The sequence below is a fragment of the Hippoglossus stenolepis genome, chromosome 17, assembly GCF_022539355.2.
Source record: "Hippoglossus stenolepis isolate QCI-W04-F060 chromosome 17, HSTE1.2, whole genome shotgun sequence".
Classification (NCBI taxonomy): Eukaryota; Metazoa; Chordata; class Actinopteri; order Pleuronectiformes; family Pleuronectidae; genus Hippoglossus; species Hippoglossus stenolepis.
In genome coordinates this window covers 20,929,024-20,946,464 of record NC_061499.1, presented here as the reverse complement: position 1 = coordinate 20,946,464, position 17,441 = coordinate 20,929,024, and the positions used below count along the sequence as shown (strand labels likewise).

Genomic DNA, 17,441 nt, shown 5'->3' with positions numbered 1-17,441 from the left:
TAACAATGAGAAAAGTCAATATTGTGGGAACCATGGATTTCCATAATGACTTTCTATCTAATTGTTGTTGAGATATCTCACTTTGGACCAAAATGGTCCAAGACATGTTTTGAACATGGCTAAATATCTGGACAGGGCAGGCACTTCTGCTTTGTTCAGCCATGAGGCATCAGAAATGCTGATTGGCATAAAATAAATACAATGTTGTAAGTAGTTACCACATACCACTGGGAGGTATTAAACAGACAAATTGCAAATATGCCACTGCACTAACAGGTGCTGAAGCATCCAAATGCCAAGTGAAGAGTCGGACATGTCTTCTGATCATGTGGCTTCTTATCGTTTGGAGGACAATAGCCTCTTTGTTCTCCTCCTACCTCATACAATTTGAGCAGCTCTCCACAAACATAACAAAGGCTGATTAATGGAAATCTCCACACAGACTGACCTTGCTCAGGTAACTCTGTTGCCAGATGGTCTACTTTTCCCTGTGCTATTCCTCCAGCCACCAAATTAGGAACCTCCGAGGCCACAGCCCTGTAGCACCACATGCCAAGTGCCATCAATAATCTTACTCCCAGTTCTGTTCCTGCTGAGGATTCGAGACATCACAGTGGCACAGCTGTTGTACTGCATGTCACTGTTTGCTCCCTGAAGCGGTATAATGATCAGAGCGAGTAGAGGAAATTACGGCAAACAGCTGATACAAGTTAAACTTGTGCTCACATTAACTGTTCAAATGTTGTTGTCTCTGAAAGAAATAGTGAAACTGGCAATAAAATATGTACCGAGGCAAATACATAGCTTCTTATGATAATCAAAAACCATTTGAGATTGTAACATAATAAACAGTGATGGCTTGAGCAGTAATCTTTGTGCAGGACTGAGTAAATCTTTCATTTTGTGAATAAATCTAATCAAGAACAAGCAGGAATACAGGGTGGTAGCAGCTTCTGGGAATAATGAGTGTTCAGAGATATTACTGCCAGACTATCCTATCGCAGTCTGATCATCCTTGAAAGCAAAATGATAAAATTACATCAGAGTAATTGGGCTACAGATTTCCTCCACTCATCACAATGAAATCACCCACTGCATGCTCTGATACAAGAACTAGAAAGTGATACAGTTGCTGTGGTCTTGATAAGAGCTTCCACACATTAAGAGATTCTTCAGAGTGCTGGTGCTGAAAGTGGCTTCGGATGAGTTTCCTCTGTTGACTTCAGGTGCTCTCAAAGGCAAAGGCAGTGGTCATCCAACTGCTCTCATGAAGCATCGAGCTTTTCTTCCTCCAAGGATCCTAGTAGTTGTTTTTCCTCTTGTCTATCTACTGGCAATTTTAGATTGATTGATGTTCCATTACGCATTGTCCTTACAAATTAAAAGCATGTTTCCATTTGGACTTTCTGGCTTCGGCACTGGAAAACATTCTTTGATCATTTCCTAAAATAATGTAGCAGATCCATTGTTATGATTATTTGTACCGTTACTATTTAAGAGTTTTTTGCTCGACTTCAACAGTACATTTTTGTTGATCTAAACATTTTGCATTTTAACTGAAGAAAGGAATAAACCTACTAAATGTCACAATCACAGCTCCTCAATGACTTTAAAGAGTAGCAGACAGTTATCATTAAAGCAAAATAAATAAATAAAATGTGCTTAATTTTCCATATTCTGTTTTGAATTTGAGAATAAATGATCTTTAATTTATTTGAAATAAAAGCAATAAATTAATTAAATTGTTCAAATGATTATAGTTGAACCTATAATCTCTGTCTTTGTACAATAATCAGATGCAGTATTTAGTCTGGCCATGAGGCTGTCACTTCTCTCACTTTGCCCCATGGATGGATCTCAGATCCCATTAGTTAACATAATAATATTTCTATCTCACTTGTCAAGTGGCTGATTTTGGAAGAAGAATTTCCACCTGCGCTCGTTGGGCTCAAATCAATAAACACAGCAGTCTTCTGACTTCAGTGGTACAGCCTGAGTCAAAAAGTACAATTAAACTGAGCCGGTCCCCATGGAGTGGACTTGCTTCAGTTGTGAATTCAATTTCATGTAATTATTCACTCCTCCTTCTGTGGGCTTAAATCAAAGTACACTCGTCCTAGCTTCTTCTCCCTGACCTCACATCAATTTTAAAACACTATTGTTTCATGTTTTCTACTCAAGCAGATGTTCTCTGATAATTAATGGTAACGACATTCCTTAGCAGATGATGCCATTCACAGGAGCTGCACATCAAATACATCCTTCACACAGCGGTTGCATACACTAATATAGAAATAATGAAGTTTGAAATCATTGATAATATAAAATGATCAGGTTCTAAGTAAATAAGAACAACCAGGTTATTTTCCCTTTTCTTGTTTTACTGCTACCTCCGAGTATACCGCTGGTGAATGATATCTTTAAACAAGTATTTTAAAAGGGGTTTTGAAGATATTTAGCAGACCAGTTACTTGACTTCAATCAGTTGACATTATGTTAACCACACCAAAATCCAACGATATACCGGCAGTGCTTTGCCCAGCAAATACACCCTCTGCTGTGAGGAAATTAGGTGAAGCCAACACAGAAACCACTAAAAGAGGGCAGCAAGAAAATGAGGAAATGAATATGTGGGATGGATAACGACTCTCATTTACATCATCCAGGTTGAGGAGTAGCTAAAATTATACATGACATAATCGCACAACAAAGACGGGGGGAAAAGAGGGAGGGGGCGTGATGCCGGGTAAAGCCTCTTCACACATTCCAATTTTCTTTCTCCTCAGTTTTTCTCTGCCTGCTGCTGTCCTTTTGTTAGTCACACACCTGAAAGCCGAATCTAGTCACCGTCATAATACCTTCATTAACGTCCCCCCTCAAGCCAAAAAAACACTCTCCAGAACAATTACATGCTAACATGCAGGCGGGGGCTGCAGGGCTGGGGGTGCAGCCGCTATTTCCTATCTCATCCTGACAATATGTAGGGGAACGGTGGAAATTGCGAGGTTCGCCGCTGTTAACAAAACTGTCCGTGTGCAGTCGTAATGCTGAAAGATGAAAGCGCGTGGTCTGATCTGAATAATTTTAAGCAGCAGACGCCAGTTCAGCCTCCCCAAGCCAGACGGGCTGAGACTTATTGTGTCGGTGCTGGATGAGCACAGGCATGCAAGCAGGCAACTTCCAGCCGATGCGCGCTCAGTAATGACACCGAATTTACATGAAAGCTCATATTTCATCTGCTATCATCTCCGTGTGGCTTATGCACACACGTTCACATTCATTTTCATATAGCTTAGTCCCAGATTTCATATTTAGAGGGAAACCACTTTAATTCTCATCTCTGCTTCACACATGAATGATAAAGTAGGGGGAGGACTCAGTGACTGTGTGCAGGCTGTGTGTGTGTGTGTGTGTGTGTGTGTGTGTGTGTGTGTGTGTGTTTGTGAAGACAACTCAAGCCTAAAAGCTCATATTGCCATCGCATGAGTGATGGGATATATAAAAATGCAAACTGTAATAACAACAATTATTTCTCAATATGGGATCAATAAAGTGCAGTATCAACAAAGCCTGGATCGTGAGACTGTTTACATTCGATTCCCCAATCTCAGGGGTCTCAGAGCAGAGAGAGGGGTGAAGTGTTTTGAAATTATAAAGCCAGACTATGCAGTGATTTATAAGTACACAATACAATCATTAACTGAACACTGTAGTGGATGGGGAGCCAGTTGAGCTCGGACTGAAGTGATGTGTTATTTACACCAAGTGTTTGTAAGAAGTCTAACTGCTGTATTCTGTGTTCATAAAAAATATATTTGTGAAGTAAAGCACATGTTTTCCTTCAAAATCTGACCTAATTTAGTGACAAGTATCAGAACCTGTCCATCTTCATCATTGGCTTTGCTTACAGTATTTACAGTCCCATAAAAATACTGAGATAAGATAATTGAGTTAGCCAACTATGTCTTGGTTAAAATGAAACGTCTGCTTTCCTTAGTTAAGTGCACCACATTTTAAATGTGCAAGTGTAGGAGAAGTCCTGGAGAGAGTAAATACAGCAAAGGCAGGAGTGAATTTGTCACATTTGATTTTGGCTACTATTCTTTATGATATATAAAAGCAGCCATGTTCATTCTTTTGCTTCAAGTCAGTGTTTAGTTTATACAAATCTTCCAGGGTTTTTCATTGTTTTATTACCCATTGTTTTTCAATGACAATGACACAAGTGCTCTCAGTAAACAAAACTATTAAAACAGGAATCACACTGTGGATGCCAGAGGCAGCTAGAAGGACTCTCTGAGAGCACATACCTCCACCAAGGCGAATGCCTAATCTCGCCTCATCAAAGCCGTATTCAGCAGAAATTGTCTAGATCGTGGTGGCCCACCATATTCTACTTTGTCCTGCCACAGTTTCATAATTAAACAAATTTTTTTTACACTTTTCATAATAACATTAGAGATTTCTAACTTGGTGTTTTGCTCCTGCATTATACAGCTGAGTGCAGCACTATTTGCATTGTGCTCGCACTATCGTCCATTAAGTGGTTACCAACCACGCAGAAAGTCAGACCTCATAGTTTCAGCTAAAATTGTGCATATACTGTACATGCAGTGGCATTCAATGCAGCTATCTTCTCTTTCACTCTCTAGTCTTTGTGGATCTATTGCGTTCACATTTGGACTGCACGATATTAGGAAAATATGCAATAACTTTGTGGAATTTTGCGATGACGATATGACTTAAAATGACGATAAATAAACAAATTCTTAAATATACGGTGTTAAAGTCTTTCTGCTTTGGGTTCGCTGCTAACATAGACCCCATACAGTGAGTAGCCTATGCACACACTGAAAAAAAAAGAAAAAGGAAAGCATTATTTCCATTCCAAAAACAAAGATTTCTACCTGGCTACGGATGCAGGGCCAACAGACAGCTCCACCGCCCGAGGGAGAGGGCACACAGCCCGGCCACAGAGCCACTAAGTCCGGGGGAGACACCCACAGAGCCATGCACAGCTCACTATGTCAGCTCACAGTGATAATTTGGGGTCTTTTCATTCAGGTTTCGACCGTAAAAAAGTTATGTTTTACAGTCTTTACTGGCTCTGTCAGTAATTTACTCCTCTCTGTGTCTCTATTATTCGCGCTGTGCCCTGTGCCAACAGAATCGAGCCAAACCGAGCGCGCTGCCATCTCCTCCAGCTCTATACATTGACTAAGTTTACAATTTGTGTTGTTTTTACCCAGTCTGAGTTTACACACGTCTACGATTACACTGTTTCTGTGTGTGTCTGCGTGTCAGCGAGAGGAAGAGAGCGAGCAGGATGGGCTGATGAATGCACGCCGCTCTGGAGATAGATTTAACTCTTAAGAAAAGTATCGATCTTTATGTATAGATCAGTGTTGATATTGTGGCGTATGTGTCAGCAAGAGAGACGAGCTGAGCACAGCTATGAAGAAAGATTTTACTCATTTAAGAAAAGTATTGATCATGATGTGGTGATCAGTGTTGATCTTGTGGCGTCATTTCAAACAAATCAACGTTTGAAATGTGTTCAAGTGTGTGTCTCTCTGTGTGTGTTGCCAGTCAGTGCCCACGCACAAGGGAGGGAAAGGGAGGGACAGAGAGAGAACAAAATTGTGTGTACGCATACGCGAGTGTGCAATGTAATATCGCCCTTATCTTAAAAACCGCTGTTACCTTTCCCTCAAACAAAATACCAAATTATATAGGGGAAAATAACTGTGAAAAGAATGTGTGCCTGTGGTTGTCAAAGAGACCCGGTGACCGAGGAGAATACACGCAGATGGCGTCAGTTTGTAGCCAAAGCAACACCATTTGAAAGAATTTTTTTATCTGGCAAAGTGAAAGCAAAATGTGAGCCCCATAGCGTTAGTTGAGTGTCATTTAGATGTATCTCCATCCTTAATGTGGCATATCTAAACTGTGAGAAAGGAAAGGTCACCAAACCGCTCACCACCCGCTGTCGGCCTCCACAGAATCCGTCCAGCAAAATCACAAACAGATGCAGCAACACACCGGTGGACACTTATGCAGACGTAGAAGTAAAATGTAAAGTATGACTTGAGACATTTGGTCTATTAACCTTTTTTTTCTTTCACGTGTTTTTAAACAAAGAAATCAATTTATTTAGTCAACACTGGAAGATATATTCCATGACGCTCAATAAATGAACCTGCTCAAAAGTCTGTTTGTATATAAAACAATAGTGAGTAGTGTAGTAGAGACACTACATGGAAAGCATGCTGGGATGGAATTTACCTTCTTTGCTCCTGAGTGAGCTGAGGTTGGGTAGTGTATCAGTGCTGGTTTGGACACAGTAGACCTCCCGCGTCTGAATCCCGCCTCCACACAACCCTGTGAGGTTTACACGCCGACGGTCCTGTTGGCTCAGCAGCACGTCCACCCGGCACTCCGTCCACTCTGTGGTCTTCCAGCTGTATCTGAGGCCAAAGGTGGAAACAAGAAGAGTTTGTATATAGTTGTACGGCCCATACTATTAACATACTAGAATAGAGTAAAAAGAGTCACATCTATAAGTGTTTATTTCTAGTGTTGTGGAAAGGAGAAAGAAAAAAGAGGAAGGGGTGGGAGGTCTGTCATCGTGTGTTGAGTTACTGCCATACAGGCTATTGACTATTGGTGTGTTGGTGTGGTCCAAACACAATTCATATTGACCACAGGCATATGTGAAGCTAATGCTGTCAGATCAAATGATATTAAGCTTCATTTCCTGTGACCTGGCCGAGCATAGATTCAATTTGTAACTAAATCAATGGTTACAATTGACATAATTTGATGCTTCTCAGGATTCAAACATCTGTATACGTTTAAGTGCTCATGGGCATCTGGTTTTACCTTCAAAAGCACTATGAACTTTATAATTTAATTTCAATGTAATTATGATCTTAACAAATGCATATATATAGACCTTTCTCACTACATTGTCAAACGCTCAAAAAAGACTGAATTCAATGTCATATTTATACACTATATTTTGTTTTCCATCTTGAGATTACACATGCTCAGTCACTCCTCACAATGTGTTCATGGTGATCCGACACATACCAGTTTGTTAGCAAGCATAACCAGGAAGAGCAGTGAGTTTACAGCATTTCTCAATGTCCGAGTTTAGTAAAAAAAAAGGATTATTAAGCAAGGTATTTATCAGCTCCTCCATGAGCTGCCAATGTTAGCATGCCAGGCTAACACAAGCTTGGTGCTAATGTTGGCACCATTTGCCAGCTAGATTTAAAAAAATCACAGATCAAAACACAAAACTAAAAAAATAATAATAATATGGATTGTGTTTGTTATTTACTTGGGATTGTGGTGAATTTTTTTTTTTTATTACAGTACCAAAAGATTTTGTGAACCTTTTTGTCAGCAGATCTCCTATTGAGACAAGGAAAATGTCACAAAATTTGAAAAAAATAAGGATTTTCAGCATTTTCTCTCACACGTTTTTATAGAATGATAAGAACTTTAGCAAGTTTGACTTTTCTTGATAAAAAGCCATTTATCTATGGCTTATTGGTTAAACACTAAACTGGCTGTGGCCTAGGGGCTAGAAGTGGTTCCCTCTAACCAGAAGGTTGGCAGTTTGATCCCAGTCTTCCCCATTCCACATGCCAAAGTGTTCTTGGGGTTGATACTCAACAAATGCATATGTGGCCTACCTAAGGTTGTTTTATAAAGCCTTCACTCCACCTACCTGTAATGTAACTAATGTAATATGTTGACTAATGTCTATCTTTAATAATCGAATCATTATACAAATAAATTACCGTGAATTCCTGAAAGTTATTCGATTATCACAAACAACTTGTTTTTATCGTTGTTAGTTTTTGTATATAGCTCACAGTGCCAATGGCTTTTTGCAGGCACTGAATAGCATTGGTTGTGGCTGAGTGAATCGCAGTAGCAAACATTGTTAGAAAGACTTTTTGTGTTGTTGACCTTAGATCTCTGTTTACACTGCACCTCGAGATTTGCAATTCATCCAGACTGTCCACTGAGTGCTCTCCAAGACTCAATTTTTAAGCAGAAAGGAGGTTGTTAATTGCATCGGCTATTCACACACGGGGTTTGTGTGTGGTTACTGAAATGGCAGCAGTCTGCTTCAGCAATAAACCATTGCAGTTTCCACCCTGAGGTCAGATAATGTAACCCCCTGCCTCCATCTCAACTGATAATGGAATTCATTTGAGGTCGCCAATGAAAGGCTCCATATTCATGAGCGAGGTCTCTCTGTGTCTCTCAGAACTGCTGCGGGACAATGAGGCCCCTGGGAAAGCACTGCATCTTGGTGCTTTAAGTTGCACAGATGGGGTCACTCAGACAGAGCAGGTCTGCAGCACTGTGGACAGAAGTGCTGCTTCTCTTTCTGCTGTCAAAGAAAAGACCGCAGCAGTTGATGGACATTGATTTCCTGTTGTATATGGGTTATAGAGTTGAAGTAAAAACAGAACTTATAGATTCTGTTCCAGGGGTCAGGAAACCTCAGTCAAAATGGCATTGATGTTTGTTTACGCAACAAATTATTTTTTACGCATATTCTTACTCGGTAGTATGTCATGCAGGTTACTCCACTTTGACCCTTATTTAGAGGCCTTGGACTTTTACAAACACCATTTCCCAACGTTACCAGTCACCATTACCTAAATTATTATTGTAATGGATAGCTTAAATTCTAATACTAGGCACAGTTAACCTAAGGAATTTTTTCAGAAAAGAGTCCTAACCCTAACCCAATCCCTACATTTACATACAAGAAAATATATTATTTAATTATTTTATTTAATTATTTGCCCTTATTCTGAAAAAGACAATTGCCCTATAATGCTGTTAAAATGGCTATTTAAATTAATATTCCACCAATATTATCATCAACATATGTTATTGCATATTCGTATGTATTGATTGACTGTTAACCAAGTCTGTCATAATGTTTAATAATTGATATATTTTTTATCCAGAAATGTGGGCTTTTCTAGACCTGCCTTGAAAACGGTCTTGTTGCATAGTGGACAATGCACAGAAACTCAAAGGAAAGAGACCTTGTTTCGCAAACTGCCATATGTCCAAAGATATATGATATCGATATATGTTTTAATCAGGAACGGTTTAGTTTGGAAAAAGGTCAAATCCATAACATCCAAACTATGCTGTTTAGATGTAAAATTCAGAATATGGTTACATATAGAATAACAGTGACAACAGCTGGCCTGGAAATACATGTAGCATCAGGGCTTTGTCTTTCTTCATAAAGCATCATTGTAGTACAAATCGTCAAAGCTCAATTTAACAACTTTACCACTGGGTATGATCACATCATTTCATCCACCTTTCACAGCTAATGAACCTGACCTGAGGAGGAACTTAACGGGTAATTGGCAGACGTGTCAGGATGGGACACCAGAGAGACAGAAGCCAGACATGGCAGCAGCTTCCTCTCTGACACTCCATTTGTCTATTCCTGCTGGCACCGAGCCAGACACAAGCCACCGCACATGTTACCCAACAACAGGTATCGTCAAGACAGATTAGTTTATGGTTCAGGTTACTTGCTAATATAACTACCAATGTCCCTAATAAAATTTATAAAATTGTAATTTGCCATCTATTGCTTAAAAGCTAGGCTCGCTGGTAATGTCATCCTCAGACAAGTAAGATGACATGAAATTAGAAAGAAGAGAGAAAAGCCCAATGCTGTGTTCACCCCAAACGTGGTACAAATAATCAGAATCAATACAAAGACACGAATAGGCACACATTTCAATCTCTTGGGCCAGGCGATGTAAATGATGCAAATGGTGCGACTTGATAGACATGTAGATGCAAAACTCACATCTATCGAGTTGAAATATTTTTACACTCAAGCAAAATGTTTGTGTGACCCGATGTCACAAAAGCCAATTAGCGGCAAGAATGAAACTCACTGTACTCAGGTCCAGGCACCAACCCAAGCTAGCAGGTCATCAAACTAGCCAATGGTCCGTTTTTACTTGTGTGGAAGACATGTTAAAAACATCTTTTCAATGTGTTTAACTAAGCAAAGAACGTTTTCGTCCATAACTTTGTTGCTCGGTGACGCCTGTAATCTATGGTGGGACATGCTAGTGACTTTATAGGAAAACCACACCGTCTCATTTCGGTTCAGCCAACACAGCCATTGGAGGATGCAGCCAAAGTCGTTCTCCAAAGGATGCGGCTGCTGAATTGAGACACAGCTCATGTTGACCTGTGTATAAGGTAATTGTGGAGTCATAAATTATTGTCTTGACTTGACCCAAGCCTTTAACAGACTACATATTGGTAGCATGCCATCTTTCACAATGTGCATGACGTCAAAGACGTGCCAAGGACTGACTGGATGTTGTAAGAATTTAAACACAGAAATTTGAAGAGGTGTCTACATGATACTGGCTGTGTGGTTTCTCAAGGACACGTCACAAAGTCAGTGGCAGTGTTCAAAGAATGAGCAGGTGCAGCTTGTCCTCTCACTGTAGTCTAAATGAGATAAGTGAGTGTTTCACCTGGAGGACTTTTTCAGTTATAAGCAGTGATTTAAATCGTTCATATGCACACAAGTAGAAAATCGTTGAAGATGCCCTCTAAAGACTCTTCAGTTAATGGGAAGGTTGGTCATACAGTGGCTAATTTCCTTCAGGCTAAATTTCTAGCATCACAAAGTCAAATTTCTCTAATTTCATTCAACTGACAAAGGAGAAATATTAATATGAATAGATGGCAGACATGATGATAATATGTGCAAAACAATTTGGTGCAGAATACCTAAGCCTCCCATCTCCAATCTGAATACTCCCAGCCAACACAGCAGCAGGTATCCATGTCTGAGTTCATGGTGAGTTACACTGTTTTCAATAAGTCACTTATATTTTATTCATATTACCACCAGCACTTGTCCTTTAATTATATTCCTCTCTCTCTACCCTTGTCCTGTACTTACACAATGCAGGGTGGCACTCCGTCTCCCTGGGGGCTGCAGGGCTCCTTCTCCTCCAGCTCCGGGCAATCTCCTCCTCCACCGATTGGGAACTGGCTCACTTTTCTGGTACGAGTGCGTTCACCCTTGGGGCCGTTGGGGTCATAGCACTCCTTGGAGCACGCTGACCACTCCGACCATTCGGTCACGTCGCAGTCTTTGGTTATGACGCAGGCCTGGAAGTTCACTGGTAATGTCTCCTGAGAGCATAGGCTGTAGAAGATGAAAACAAAGATACCATTAGTCACGATGGAACTACAGTTGCTGTTGGTTCTACAACAATTTAGTAATTTTGCATTAAAAACACAAACCCAGTTGAGTCTCCGAGTTCATTTAATTAAATTATGTGATTTTACTCATTATAAGTGCCGTTGGAACAAATGTGTCGGAAAAACCAAACAGTGCTATGTCCATTTAGGTATTGCAAATTGCTCAACTGTTAAAATATGGTTGGTACTTTGCTATCTTGCTACATCATTTTTTGTTGAATAAATAATAGCAAGAAGAAAGAATTACAAATAAAAAAACAGACATGACATAATAAAGACATTTTAAATAGGAAGCTGTAAATGCAACAGTAGATAATGAAAGAACGACCCGTAAACATAATGCCCCTGGCCACTGGCTGACGCAGAGGCATAGAAAGGAGAGGAAGGCAGAGAGATACATTTGTTAAGCTGTGAAAAAATATGCCTCTACATTTTCAGAGTAGATCATTAAGAACCATACAGCAATTGTTGTGGAGGGATTACACACAGGCTAGTGAAATACAGCTGTAGGTTGTTCAGCTTTTCTTTCTCTGACTCAGCCAATGTGATAAATGTGGTTTGAAAGTTGTTCTTTAAAAAACCCAAACAATTTGTTATCTGTATTTTCAGCAGCAGCTTCGCGGCACCAAGGCTTGTTTGATGATGGGATTGCTGTGGAGTTGCAAAACACAGTTTTTTTTCTAACTGTGTTTTGTAGAAGCTGATTGGCCTTTTGGGATAGAGACACACTGCATCTCTTTTTGGCTTCTTCCCCCCTTTTAGTCTCACCAGTTCAATTTTTTCCCAGTTTTCCTAAACTTCTGGAGGATTTCTGAAGATTTGTGAACAAAAAAACTCTCTGCTCTTTCAGGTCTTTTTCTCATTCTTTTGTTTTTTTTTGTTTTGTTTTAGTCTTTTTCCAATCACAATTCTCCTGCAGTCATTGAGGTTCATTCTCAGCAACATCCTGCTATAGTAAAGCCAGAGCAGCGGTACAAGATTTAACAGTTTGTACTTTGTACCTCCACCTTTAATGCTGCTGTAATCATACCCTTTCTATCATTATCAAGAGAAAAACTGAGCCAACCCAAATAGAAAGCTGTTGTCGAATTTAAAGTTAAAGACAACCTCAAATTTATATCCTGCTTTAGTGGATTATATAGAGGCAACAATACTTTTTACATCCCACAATAGGCAGAACAAACATTATACTTAACCTGTTCCTGAAGACTCAAGAAAGGATTGGCAAAGAAGACTGTCCTTATGTGGAAAGCAAAAACAAATACCACTTTCTTTGAGAGCTTACTTCCACACAAGGACAATCACTGCATGAAGTGGGTATAATTATTGCTTGAAGAAAGAACAATGTCCTGACTTTTTTGTTCTTATTTGTGTATCTGGATACCAAGTGTAATGTAGTCACCAAAAGCTCCAGGGTAACAGTGTTGGTTTGTTGTGATTTGATTGATCAGTTTAATTAGGTGAATATGGTTTCAGAAAACCTTCAGACCTCTTAACTTTTTCAATATTTTGCTTTACTATAGTATTCAGACTCTGCTGTAGCACTCCATGTGGTCAGGTGCATTTCGTTTGCTTTAATCATCTCTGAGGTGCTTCTATAAATTAAATTCCACCTGTCAGAATGGAATTGATTGAAATGTGACGAGGCATTGATCAGGGCAAATGTATAGAACAATTTCAAAAGTTATGAGTGTCCTGAGAAAGTTAGATTTGACAGTCTGGCTTCACTGAATAACCAGGCAAGAAAGTCTTTGGTCAGGGCGGTGAATAAGAAACCAAAGACCGTACTAACATAGCTTCAGAAGTCTCTGCAGAGATCGGAGAACATGCTATCGTTGAGTAAAAGTTCTTACATGCCGCCTTGTATAAGGCCCAAGACTGGGACATAAAGATCACCTTTCAGTCAAGACCAACACTGGAATATCTGGTGTTAAAAAGTCCAAGTGTGCAAAGATTGTAGAGAGTTAGCTAAGATTTAATTTTAAATTTAAATTTAAATTGTCCAAAGAGTGAAGGGGTCTGAATACTCTCTGAAGCCCAGAAATTGTTTGCACTATGGCCTCCTAGCAACTCTGTTCTTTCTGTTCATGGTTCATAAATTGCCATAACAATGCCACCTCTGTCTTTCCTTCTGACATGGACCAAATAATCCATTGCCGAAGTTGGTGGAAAAAGATCATTGTTAAAATCATTTCAAACATCTGAAGCAATTTGATTAACTACATTTTTTGCACTAAAAAGTGCCAAGAGACTGTGAACACAACAAAAACTCAAATCTTTCAAATCTTTTCTCCAACATAACAGTTATTGTACTTTCAAAATAGTACATTGACATTACTTCTTTTCACTTTAGAATTCTAATATTGACCTATGCACAGAAATCTTAATTTAAGAGTAGAAAAAACTATTAAGTACCTATTTCCTAAAGAAAAAAAATCTAAATATTTATTTTGAAATGTCAAAGGGAATTTGCAGTTCATCACCATTTAAAAGCCTGGTCACTTTGGGGCAGTTTTAGCCACCACAAAAAGTCCAAACTGATGTATCCAAATTTGAAGGCTCCAGCCATTGCAGGAGTTTAATTGATGTATGATTTCTGACATTCACCCTTGCATTAAAAGCAAAGGCATACCACAGGAGGCTCGATATTCACAGGAAGTAATGGACCTTGCTCAGTGGCCTCTATTAGAGTCGCACAAGAACAGACAGACAGAATGAGGCCATTCATCCCCTACAAAGAGCATGGCTCTCAGACACCTCATGGACATTGACCCCACTGGATACGAGACTGTACATCTTTGGATGGACCTTACAGTGAAGCTTTGATTAATGCAACCACTGCTGGGAGAAGCTTAATGTATACTGGTGAAGTGGAATGGGCAAAATGATGTGGAACACTCACTAATTGAGACTGACAGCAATTTTCTTCACAACCTTTGGCATTTATTACCCTGCACTGTGGCATTATAAAAAAACAGAAACAGTCCACTAATTAAACTCGAGCCCTCGTCGGAGATTTTGGATGATCTCATTTTGCAGAGATAAAACCGATGGCTTACAGGCCTTAACAAAACACAACAGCTGTCTGAGGGTTATGAGCCTTGACACTTGACACCAGTGAGCGCCATAGACAGTGTATCCAACAGGAACGTGCAATGTTCTGACAATGAACAACAAACAAGTCACATTTGTTTAATCAAAGAAGATGATTTTTTCGACTGAAATGTTTGATGACAATGTTTTTTAATATTTTGTGCCAAGGTTTTTTAAGATAATTTCTGTCTTTAATATTTGTAAACTGCAGGGTAAGATTTTGTTTGGGGGTGGGGCTTGTAGCACAATGTTCAAACAGTTTCTAGTTTCAGTACTGTCAAGAGATTAAATGAAATAAATGTCCCCAGCCAAAGTTGGGCTTCGGATATTGCTATGGTCAGTGCCTTGAATCCCTATACATTCAAGACATCCTGGAATGGTTACGGTTAGGACAAATGAATGGCCCAACTATGTCACTGATGTCAAATTAAAAACAGTTAAATTTAATGTAGTGCATGAATGGTCAGAAGATATCCTCACAAGAGCCTGAATTTGTCTCTTAAGGAATTAAAAAAATATCAAAAGTTAGCAGCAATACAACACCAAACCATGGAAATGACAGAGGCTGTGATGTGATGCTTTTATCAGTCATTCTTACCTCAGAGCTTCAACATCCCCACTCTTGTGGACACACGACACTTCTCGGGTCTGGTAGCCGACCTGCAGGTCCCAAAACTTTGCTCCCTGGCGGTTCTGACGGTTCTTGTTCCTCTTCTTCTTGATGAGCTCCCTCGTCTCAGGATCCTTTGACTTGCCTCTCTCCCTTAACCTCTCTCTGACTTTCTCTCTCATTTTCTCTCTTTTCTCCTTGTTTTTAGCCTTTTTCTGTCGTTTGGGCCTGTCTGCCTGTCGGGATGGCCTGTCAGGTTTCCTGTTTGCTCGACCCAGTTTTCTGTTGGGTCTGGATGGTTTGTCACCATCTCTTGGCACTTTATCACCCTCTTTGGCCCATTTGTCTCCTTCTTTGTGTTGTTTGTCGCCCTCTTTGCTCTGCTTGTCCCCTCCCTTTGACTGTTTGTCACCGTCACCAGACTGTAGGACACCCTCTCTGGACTGCTTGTCTCCCCCTCTGGATGTTTTTTCACTCCCTCTGGACTGTTTGTCTCCGTCTTTGGAAAGTTTATCGGTGTCTCTCGATGGTTTGTCACTATCTCTGGGTAGTCCGGGAGCTTGTCTTGCTTGCCTTGGCAGCGGGACAGAACAGGGCCCCCAAGCTCCCACCCTGAGACTGTAGAGGCTCTCCTCCCCCTCACAGACCCCTGGCTGGCATGTCTGAAACTCAGTCAGGTTTGGGCAAGCTGCCCCGCCAAACAGGGGTGGAGCTAGGATACAGCGGATCCGGTTCTGTAAGCCCATTCCACAGGTTTTTGAACAAAGAGTCCAGGGGCTGAACTCCGACACCACACAGTCCCGAGGACAGGGTATTAGACAGGCCTGCTCTAGTCGTGGTTTAGGCTCAAAGTATTCACAGATTGCATCCTCTGCAGGCTCAGCATTCACTTTCTGGACACAGCCCACCTCACGGGTCTGGATGCCCTCCTCTCCCCGGGTGCACACAGCAGGACGCTGAACCCCAGCACTGCGCATGGACACCGGGACACACTGGTTCCAGGCGCCCAGCTGCCAGTCGTACAATTCTTTGTGCCAGTCGCACACTCTGAAGCAGCTCTGCTGGTTGTCTGGCCGTTCTGTCTGATCACAGTTGGTGTGAAGAGTGGTCCAGCCTTCAGAATGGGCGCACCATACCGCCCTGCTCTGGCTTCCTCCAGGACCACACTCACTGCCCATACAGCGACCCCATGGACCTGTAAAGAGGAAGACAAGTGGTCATGTAAGTAACAAAGACGAAGGATAGAAGCATGATTTGTGATTAGGAAACACATTTATTTCACTCAGAGGACTGAATTACAGTATATTATAGCATTGGTCTAACTCTTAGTACTGTTACATAGACTGTAGCCATAAGTTTAACTGAGAACTGCATCAGCAGAATCACTAACATTAATCTGAAAGTGCAAAAAAGCATGAACACCCCGATGATCAGGGATGTTTTACATCTACACTGAGACCCAAGTCAGAGAGAAAACCAGAATTATTCACCATCTGCTGATCTTGTCAGTGTTCATAAGTGGTAAATACACAGCTCCTAGAGTGAATGAGACAGTGTCAACTGTATGAATGGAAGACCATGATCATTATAAACTACTTCATTTCGAAAACTCATAGAGCTTTTCAGCAGAAAGTCCATCAATAGGGGAAAAGTAAGTTTTCAAAATGTTGATCTTTCATGGTTGGCCTTAAACAAAGCATCTCATTGAAAACCATTCAATCTCTGTCATTAAGATAAGATAATCCTTTATTTGTCCCACTTTAGGGAAATTACCAGCTGATGGCAAAAAAGCCCATGAAAACAAAATCTTTTATTCCACCCAAAAGCACAAATTTACAATTCTTAAGTGCTTTCAAAGAAACGACTGCCTTTCCACATCGAGCATGTGATACGCAAGTGCTTCCAAGTGCAATAATGATGTCCCGACAAATACACACTGCTAAATCACTCTCTGTCTATAGTGATTGCACTTCCACTGGATTTATGAGAATGCAATTAAAGGTCTAAGTAAACATCGACTTTCAGCACAAAGCCCCTGTTAGCAGATGCAGAGTCAGAGCAGCCTAAGACTCAATCAGAACAGGAGCAACAGAGATGAAAATCATTAGCCGTGTCTGGTGTTACAATACAGGGAACCAGATGTATCCAGACATATTGAAATGCTGAATTTAACATTAATATTATTTTGTTACACTTGTGTTTCTGTCTAACCAATACCAGTGTATGTTGTTTTGTGAGCAGACACAGACAAGATACAGAAGGTAGCAGAAAGGATTCTCTCTCTCCTTGCAAATATGTTGTGATATCTACATAACAAGTTTTATGATTACAATTAAGCAGAGTTTTTTACTCTGATATCAACAAAAAATTATCACTTGGCATTATTCACTTTCCAAAGAATAAAGCTCAGCTAAAGCAACTGATAAAAATGTGAAAA

At 40.3% G+C, this 17,441-nt stretch overlaps 1 protein-coding gene across 2 annotated transcripts in view; it reads right to left on the bottom strand.

The window, feature by feature from the left end:
• The window catches only part of thsd7aa (thrombospondin, type I, domain containing 7Aa), a 141,750-nt gene that overhangs the window by 61,774 nt on the left and 62,535 nt on the right, over nt 1-17,441 (bottom strand). For both annotated transcript variants that reach the window (XM_035181948.2, XM_035181949.2), the window contains exons 2-4: nt 14,993-16,199; nt 10,997-11,245; nt 6,286-6,467 (exon numbers count right to left, since the gene is read on the bottom strand). In XM_035181948.2, coding sequence (XP_035037839.2) covers nt 6,286-6,467; nt 10,997-11,245; nt 14,993-16,199 — 1,638 coding nt within the window. The remainder of the gene's footprint in view (nt 1-6,285; nt 6,468-10,996; nt 11,246-14,992; nt 16,200-17,441) is intronic.